This window comes from Micropterus salmoides, unplaced genomic scaffold, assembly GCF_014851395.1.
Source record: "Micropterus salmoides isolate LMB-PRFRI ecotype aquatic unplaced genomic scaffold, ASM1485139v1 Ms_hic_scaffold_4359, whole genome shotgun sequence".
Classification (NCBI taxonomy): Eukaryota; Metazoa; Chordata; class Actinopteri; order Centrarchiformes; family Centrarchidae; genus Micropterus; species Micropterus salmoides.
Window position 1 is genome coordinate 1 of NW_024043772.1, and position 8535 is coordinate 8535.

The 8535-nt window shown below is 43.1% G+C and overlaps 1 protein-coding gene and 1 long non-coding RNA gene across 2 annotated transcripts; both read right to left on the reverse strand.

Annotated features, from left to right (window-relative positions):
- Window positions 1-617: 617 nt before the first annotated feature.
- Window positions 618-1173, reverse strand: LOC119887840. Its single transcript, XR_005441813.1, has 2 exons — window positions 983-1173; window positions 618-881 (listed from the first exon to the last, which is right to left on the reverse strand). It is a non-coding gene; the product is annotated as an uncharacterized LOC119887840 (long non-coding RNA).
- A 5-nt stretch (window positions 1174-1178) lies between these two features.
- On the reverse strand, window positions 1179-4701 carry LOC119887839 (sodium-coupled neutral amino acid transporter 2-like). The gene is made up of 4 exons (XM_038698422.1): window positions 4612-4701; window positions 3386-3530; window positions 3199-3290; window positions 1179-1414 (listed from the first exon to the last, which is right to left on the reverse strand). Exons 1-4 carry the CDS (start codon window positions 4699-4701, stop codon window positions 1397-1399), a joined length of 345 nt encoding a protein of 114 aa, XP_038554350.1. The 3' UTR covers window positions 1179-1396.
- Between the last annotated feature and the right edge of the window lie 3834 nt (window positions 4702-8535).

Below are 8535 nucleotides of genomic sequence, written 5' to 3' on the forward strand. Positions count from 1 at the left end.
ATAGCTAACCTGGCTAGTTGTAAACAAACAGCTGGCCGAGCAAGGTTTTCCGACTTGTTAACTGGAACGCCGTCAACACTCGGGTGTGACGTCATTCCCAGCTCCGACCTCCGAGGTAAATGGAACGCAGCATTCTGAGCCATCCACTAACTTGTTACAGTAAAGTTACTTACTGCGGTCTAACTGTTATAAAGTGTGACACAATCGTATTCAGTCCAGCTCACTAGTCGTTTCATTATCATCCAGTACATGTAGCTGTGCTGACATTGATTTACTTCACAGAAAGTAAAGATGGTTACTGAAAAGCAGCAGGCGAGCTAATGATGTAGCACGTTGGCTAAATGCAGTAAATGTAACGTTATCATGTAACGAGCATCGATTAGTTCAACCTGCAGCAGATAAAACTATTACTGTAACGTTGCAGTGGGAGTTTACCTGAGTTTCGGATTATGCTCGCTCATGAGTTAAAGCGAGCACGCGTACGAGCACACACCTGGTTGCAATCTTAGAACCGCACCGCTAGTGGCCGCTGAAAACTACATAATGCCCTAACTAACATAAGTATATTATGCTGGAGAAAATTGCAAAGGAAAATAAAAAGTATACAACTCTACAGATTTGTTTTGGAAGAGTTTTGTTTTGACACAGAAGGGGTAGCAATAGATGGTGGAAGCTGAGAGTTTTTAGCATTAATAGCACCATTGAAAGAGTAGCTGGAGGGCAGGAGAAGTTCTGCACACCCTTTCGACACAGTGATTGTTTCCTTTGGTAGCAGTGCCAGCCTTCTCTGATATAAACACGTCAAAAGGTGGAAGAGGTCCGAGGGGAGAGGGCAGGGTGGCGAGGCCAGCTGACGGAACAGAGGACGGAGGTGAGTGAACCTGGAGGGGAGACAGACAGACAGGGTTAGACGCAGGGAAAACAAAGTACAAGGAACATTGATGGCACAGATTACTCCGGGGCTAGAGCGATGAGGTAGCACCAGGTTAGGAGCAATGACGATCAAGCGGAGATGGTGTGGGGAACCGGGGTTGATATGCAGGCAGGGATGGAGTTGATTGCTGGCAGGTGTGGCAGGCAGAGGAGGTGGCTGACGAGGTGCAGGTGTGGGTCGTTGGCTGGGCTCAGGAGCGGAGGGAGAGAGAAAGGGAGAGCACACGCAGGGGAGGAGACACAGGGAGGCAGGCAGAGTAGAGGAAAACACAACACCAGGGGAAAACAGAATCACAAGCAAAAAAAAAAAGGAGAAATAAACAGGACACTCACCGTCAGCCGGGCTGCCACCACAGCACAATAATGTTCATGACAAAGCCTGTCTCGCAGGTCTTCAAAGAGCAGAGGCTACTCGCAATAACTGATACATTTTGTGTGAAGTTCACGTAATGTGACCAATCCATCACCGTGACCAGACTGCCTGCATTTAGAGAGAGCACGAGAGAGAGAGAGACAGAGAGCGCATTGCTCACAGCTTCAGGGCTTCTCCGCGACTACTGAATTGCAAAATTGGAATCAGTATATTTAAATATAAATGTTGTCGGTCAGTGTCTAGTCAATGTATTAACACAAACGATTAACAGTCCCTGCACAGTAGTGAGAGAATATCATAACACCTGTCGCTCTGTGTCCTGCTGTCTCTGTTCCCCTCGCTGTGAGACACTACTGTTCTACTGTCTCCAGGATGCTTCATTCCCTCTAAAGTGCCTGTGAGCTGAGGAGATTGAACATTTTCAACAATAGTTCTTTTTAAACTAAATTCAAATTAATTAGGCTAATTTCATTTAAGATCTTAGGCTACTTCAAGCATGCCTGCATGTATGTAGACTCAGCTGGGATTAAATTAAAAGAGAATTGTCACCTCAGACATTTCCTCAATAAATTGGTGCACAAAATTCACCAGAATGCAGGAAATTAAGTGTTCAAAGCCCAAATTTTTCAGGGGGAGGACCCCCAGACCCACACAAGTTAATATTATCAGGGTTAATTATTATTGGAAAATGAGACAGATGTTAGAGTTACTGCGTGGAGGTCATTTACTGTTGCTTTAGAGACGTACTTTGGGTAGGCGGCAACGGGGGTGGGGGTTAAAACACATGAAAGATTTCTGTGCTGGACAAAGCCCCCAATGTTTCAAGAGCCTGGAAACGCCCCTGCTGCTTTCCTATGCTACATATAACATTAGTTTACTTGTCTTAATCTAAAGTTACAGGTCACCAATGGTCTTATAAGTGTTTAGTTCTCTCTAACAGCTAGAGTAATTATTTTATTAGTGTTGTTTTCACACCCAGTGCTAGTTTAGTTTTATAACCTACTAAAATATTTATGTTATTTTAGTTTAGTTTTAGTCTATAATCACTTTCTAACTACATGGTACATGGGCTACTTTTATTGTAAAGGTAGAAAAGGGAGGTGGTGTGGGCGAAACTGAGTTGGGAAGTATAGAGATTGGGGGGGTGGGGGGATTAACTAGAAAAAGAAAAAAAAACAGGAACAAAAACGGTGCCATCTAAAACAAGGTATACAGAAGGATGAGTAAGAAGCATTACTCATATTTACCACCAGAGGGAGTATAATTGTCCACGTAGTTACAACACAAGGTATAGTATATTCCAACCACTGCATGTGGTCAAATTCAAAGTATTCTCTCATAAAAAAAAGTTGAAAAGAAAAGTTCTCTGCTGTACCATAACTACACAAAACATTTTAAAATAACATTGTGGATCCAGTCCAGGATGATGAGGGTCATGCTGCCGATCATGACCACGAATCCCAACAGCAGGAAGGCCTCGACAGGAGAACAATTTCACATTCAGTGTTCACACTGAGTGACTTTAAGGAAGAGCTTAACAATTTGAGCAATATGCGTATTCACTTTCTTGCAATAGTTTAGATGAGAAGATTTTCTGTTATCTTTATGTTCAATATAAAGCCTAAGGAATGGCCAATAGCTGTTTCCACTCAGTCTTTATGCTTAGCTAAGCTAACGGGCTGCTGGCTACAGCTTCATGTTGAACAGACAAATATGAAAGTGGTGTTGAACTTTGATCTCTCAGCAATAAAGCAAATCAGTCTGTTATTTGAAATGTTGAACTATTGCCTCAAGGTGACTTCAGCTGTATAAAAAGCTTCTATAAATGGCTGTCTGGTGAAGTTTCTGCTAATTCTCTAACGTCCCTGTAGATGTAAGATCTCACTCCTTACCCCGATCTTCAGCACAGACATCATGGACTCCTTGACCGGTTTGATGTAGAAAGCCGAGGGCAGGATGAAGATGAGCAAGGCAGCAGAAGCGCCTGTGTGAGGGGAGACATTTGGAATTTTTGCCTCATTTTGTATTTGAGACGCTTTTTGTGGCATCATATGCATTAACATGCTCAAAGACACCCACTGATGACGGCAAAAATGTCCCTGATGCTGGGGACAAAGATAACCAGGGAGTTGGTGCTGGCCAGCAGGGCTACAGTGATGATGGTGTGGCGGATCCAGCTGAATTCCTTAGAGGTGCACAGGAGCTGGTTTACAGAGGTACGAATCTACAGAGAGGGAGAGGGACAAAAAGAGAGGTTATCCTTTATGATCCCCTAAAATCTTGTGCCAGCAATAATCTAAGATGTGCTCGGTCACTTTGATACTTCCTCTGACCATCCAGGTTAATTGGTGTCTCTAAAATTGTCCTTAGTCTGTCTATGTGTGGCCCTGCGATGGACTGGTGACCTGTCCAGGGTGTACCCTGCCTTTCGCCCAATGTAAGCCCCCCCCTTTATGCAGAATAAGTGGTTGACCATGGATGGATGGAGAACTTCTTCTCTACTGTTTCCTTTAAAAATGTAGTCAGTTGTATCTACAACAAACATGATTGCAAGTACTTGAACTGTAGCAATGACCATTTGTAAACTTTTGGGAAAGTCGGGAGTAGACTGCACACACACACACACACACACACACACACACACACACACACACACACAAAAACACCTGGCAGGAAGAAAAACGCATCCAGCAGAGGTTCAGTACATCATGACCTATATCAGACAAAATCACATTGAGTGGTTGTTCCTAAAAACATATGAAGTTATTTTGTTAACTCAGGTTTGGGAGTGGAGCTATGCCTCAATCACCCCTCCCATCAGCTGTCAAGGCTATGTATACCTGTTCTACTCAGCCTGTCTCAGATTGCTTGAAGCAAGACAGACAGTGCTTGACGCATAAGCGCATGATCACACAAACCGAAAACTATGTTAGAATTTAGCAATCAGCCGGGATCCAGAAATACAGATGAATTTGTCTAATTCAGATGACAATCTGTACAATGATCTGTTTGAAAACCGGCTATATTCCAGTCATGTCGTAGCAGTCAGTGTCTCAGGCAAGTTGCTTGCACTCAGTAGTAGGTCTTGCCTTAAACCTTCATTGCCGGCCCCCTGTCCTGCCTCCTGAAGTTTACAGTCCCCGCCGTCGACCTTCTGCTTGGCCTCCAGAGATCACTGCTCATGCTCTTGGTCGACCCCCCCACCTGCTTGGTCTGCTGGCCAAACCCCAGGCCACCCTCCTGACCTGCTCAGCCTATCAGGTCGACCACCTGGTCATCCACCCGAACTGTCCAGCTTCTCTGACCTGCCTTCTGGCCATCTGCCAGAGGCCTCTGGTTCCCCTATTCTGCCCTCTGGCCATCTGCCAGAGTCTCCCTGTCTGGCCCCGTTCCATTGTATTGCCCTTGACCACCTGCCCATTTTTCCCTGCCCTGCTCCTTTCTGATATGGACTCAGAGACACTCTATCTTGTTGTTTTTCCCCTCTGGACTCTGGCCCTCCTCCTTTCCTCCCACCACTCTGTGTTATCAGTTATTTAGTCTGCTTGGTCTGTTCTGTGTTTTGGATTTTTAGTCCTATTTGTTTCTTGTCTTGTGTTCAGTCTGCCTGTTTCCTGTTCTGTTTAAGTTAGTTTTGTCTGGTGTTAGTTCAAGCCCTGTGTCCTGTTTATCTGATTGCCCATCTGTGTCACCTGTGCTACACTCTGCCTGCCTGTGTGGTGTGTGTGTGCTCCCAGTCTTGATTGCCTCATTGCTCCGCTTGTTTGCTCTCCCGCCCTGCTTGTACCTGAGTATAAATGTTCGACAGCTCTGTTCAGTCTCTGTTGTGTTATCATCATATGTTGAGTGCTCCCTGCATTTTCAGTCCAAATCTGTTCCTGCACTATTCAGACATACATGGCAGGTATCAACTTCTCCATCAAACTATTCTCTGGCATCAGTTGCCCTTCTATTCTCCATTCTCACATTACCATATTAACCCAGGTTTACAGAAACTTGAACTCGCTCTTAATCTGACTCTTTGCAAGCAAATACACACACACACACACACACACACACACACACACACACAAACAGTACTGGTAAGAATAGCGTAGGATAGACCATGAATGCTGCTGCCCGTGATGGTATTGCCCCGATTGAAGACGGACATGCCAAAGGAAGCATTGCCCTGGTGCTGTGGGGAAATTAAAAGGTTCACAGTTAGGAAATTAGAAAAAAAAGACATGTGATCAAAGAAGATACTTTTGTTGGAGGATGGCAGAAGCTCTAACATATTCGGTCTCATACTTCTTCTTGCCCAGGTTGTGTTCAGGAAGGTAATTTGGACTCTTTGCCTCCATGTCAGAGTCATGGCTTAAAAAGAAAATAAACCACGGAAGAATTTAGAGTAGTGAATGTGATTTATGTAGACGTACATGATATACAGTTCTTTACAGGCAGTCTCACCCATTTAGTGTGACCTTCGGACAGTCCCGGTGGGGGTACTCATAGCTGTTGGTGCTGATGCTGTCTTCTTTCGGGGAGATGTTGAAACGGAGCATCTCAGTTTTGGCAGTGGGCTGTTTCATGCTGTACATTTCAGAACAGAAAAGAGGAGCACATATATTTTCTGTTATTTTTATGCATCCCTGCGCCCTGCCGTCCCGCACAGTGCTTTTAAATTCTGGCTGTGTATTTTCACGTTCCCTTTATGATCTACCCTAATGATCAATATACTGAGCAGGCGCATGCGACAGACGCTCCTTGTCAATCTTACACCATGTGACTTTTCTTTGGAGGGTGAGAAGGGGGGAGGGTGACACACCGGCAATGGTGTGAAAAATACTACACTGGCGTGTGCCCACCCAACATCACTTCAGTGCCACTGTAGACACTAAATGACAAAAAGCTGCTGTAAGCGCCGCTGACTTTGTGCACATTTCCCTCCGAAATACCTTTGAAAAGTGGAATGTAAACAGGGTGTGTCAGTGTCTTTTTTTCTTTGCAGATAACATTTTTAGACACATGTAAAGCAGAAGGCAAAGCTTCAGGTGGAAATTCTAAAACTGACATTCTAATATGACATTTTCCGTTTCACAACATTATTTCCATGGCCAGCTCCAATGGAAACAACAGCACCTGTTGTCCCTTTATGGGCATGGCTTTCCATTTTGCGCATTTTGAGGCTTGCACTCTCTCTACTGACAGATACAGGTTTACATTATTTCCTTTTCTCTCAGATTGTGTTTAATTCAATTTCAATGTGCTTTATTGGCATGTTTCAGTTCAACAATGTTGCCAAAGCAGTTTGCAACAAAATCAAAAAATTTACATTTGAATATAACATAACAGAAATCAGTGCAATTAAGACCATTTAATTTAAGAGTTATAAGTTACAAAAACAAAAATAACAAACACTGATAGAACATAAACTACAAAATACAGGAATTAACAAGATATAACCTGCCATGCAGTGAACATTAAGTGCAACAGTTCAGACATGAGTTCCAGCTATAGGCTCCGGCACTGCACGTCAAACTGCTTAATTATTTATTTCTAGAAGATCCAGACTTTTTTTTTTTGTGAAATTAACTTACCTATGCTCTCTCAAATAGAAAAAACTGAATTAAATAAAGAAATTACAAAATTCTTACAGCTATTAATTCTCTAACAAGCAACAAGGCCCCAGGGGAGGACGGCTTTTCAATTAATTTCTATAAAACGTTTATTGATCTACTTGCAGATAAACCTCTTGAAGTATATATTGACTCTAAGTATTTTAATCCACTGCCAAAAAACTTCAATATTTACATTATTGGCTAAACCAAATAAAAATGTGTTGGTGTTTTACTGTTGTGTTGTGGTGTTTTACTGTTTTGGTGTTTTGCTGTCATGTTGTGGTGTTTTACTGTCGCGTTTTACCGTTGTGTTGTGGTGTTTTACTGTCGCGTTTTACCGTCGCGTTTTACCGTTGTGTTGTGGTGTTTTACTGTCGTGTTGTGGTGTTTTACTGTTTTGGTGTTTTGCTGTCATGTTGTGGCGTTTGCTGTCGTGTTGTGGTGTTTTACCGTTGCGTTGTGGTATTTGCTGTCGTGTTGTGGTGTTTTACTGTCGTGTTTTACTGTCGCGTTTTACTGTTGTGTTGTGGTGTTTTACTGTCGTGTTGTGGTGTTTTACTGTCGTGTTGTGGTGTTTTACCATCATGTTGTGGCGTTTGCTGTCGTGTTGTGGTGTTTTACTGTTGTGTTGTGGTGTTTTACTGTTCCAAAATCCACTTGAATGTGGTAATTAGACCGATTCAGTTACTGAATGTGGACCATAAGATTCTTGGGAAAATAATTGCTGCACACCTTTCATTATCCCAAAACGTTGCCCAACCCGGCTTTAGATGCTGAGAAAGCCTTTGACCGTATTGAATGGAAACACTTGGTTTTATTTCAGCTCTTAGTATTTGCTTGCTTTTTCTGCAGGAAGCGAGTTACTGGCCAAGATTGTGAAAAGGATACTTTTGTTGTGGTGTTTTACTGTCGTGTTGTGGTGCTTTACTCTTGTGTTGTGGTGTTCTACTGTTTTGGTGTTTTGCTGTCATGCTGTGGCGTTTGCTGTTATGTTGTGGTGTTTTACTGTCGTGTTGTGGTGTTTTACTGTCGTGTTGTGGTGCTTTACTGTCGTGTTGTGGTGTTTTACTGTTATGTTGTGGTGTTTTACTGTCGTGTTGTGGTGTTTTACTGTCGTGTTGTGGTGCTTTACTGTCGTGTTTTGGTGTTTCACTGTTGTGTTGTGGTGCTTTACTGTCGTGTTGTGGTGTTTTACTGTTGTGTTGTGGTGTTTTACTGTTTTGGTGTTTTGCTGTCATGTTGTGGTGTTTTACTGTTGCGTTTTACCGTTGTGTTGTGGTGTTTTACGGTCGTGTTGTGGTGTTTTACTGTCGTGTTGTGGTGTTTTACTGTTTTGGTGTTTTGCTGTCATGTTGTGGCGTTTGCTGTCGGGTTGTGGTGTTTTACTGTTGTGTTGTGGTGTTTTACCGTTGCGTTGTGGTATTTGCTGTCGTGTTGTGGTGTTTTACTGTCGTGTTGTGGTGTTTTACTGTCGTGTTTTACTGTCGCGTTTTACTGTTGTGTTGTGGTGTTTTACTGTCGTGTTGTGGTGTTTTACTGTTGTGTTGTGGTGTTTTACTGTTTTGGTGTTTTGCTGTCATGTTGTGGCATTTGCTGTCGTGTTGTGGTGTTTTACTGTTGTGTTGTGGT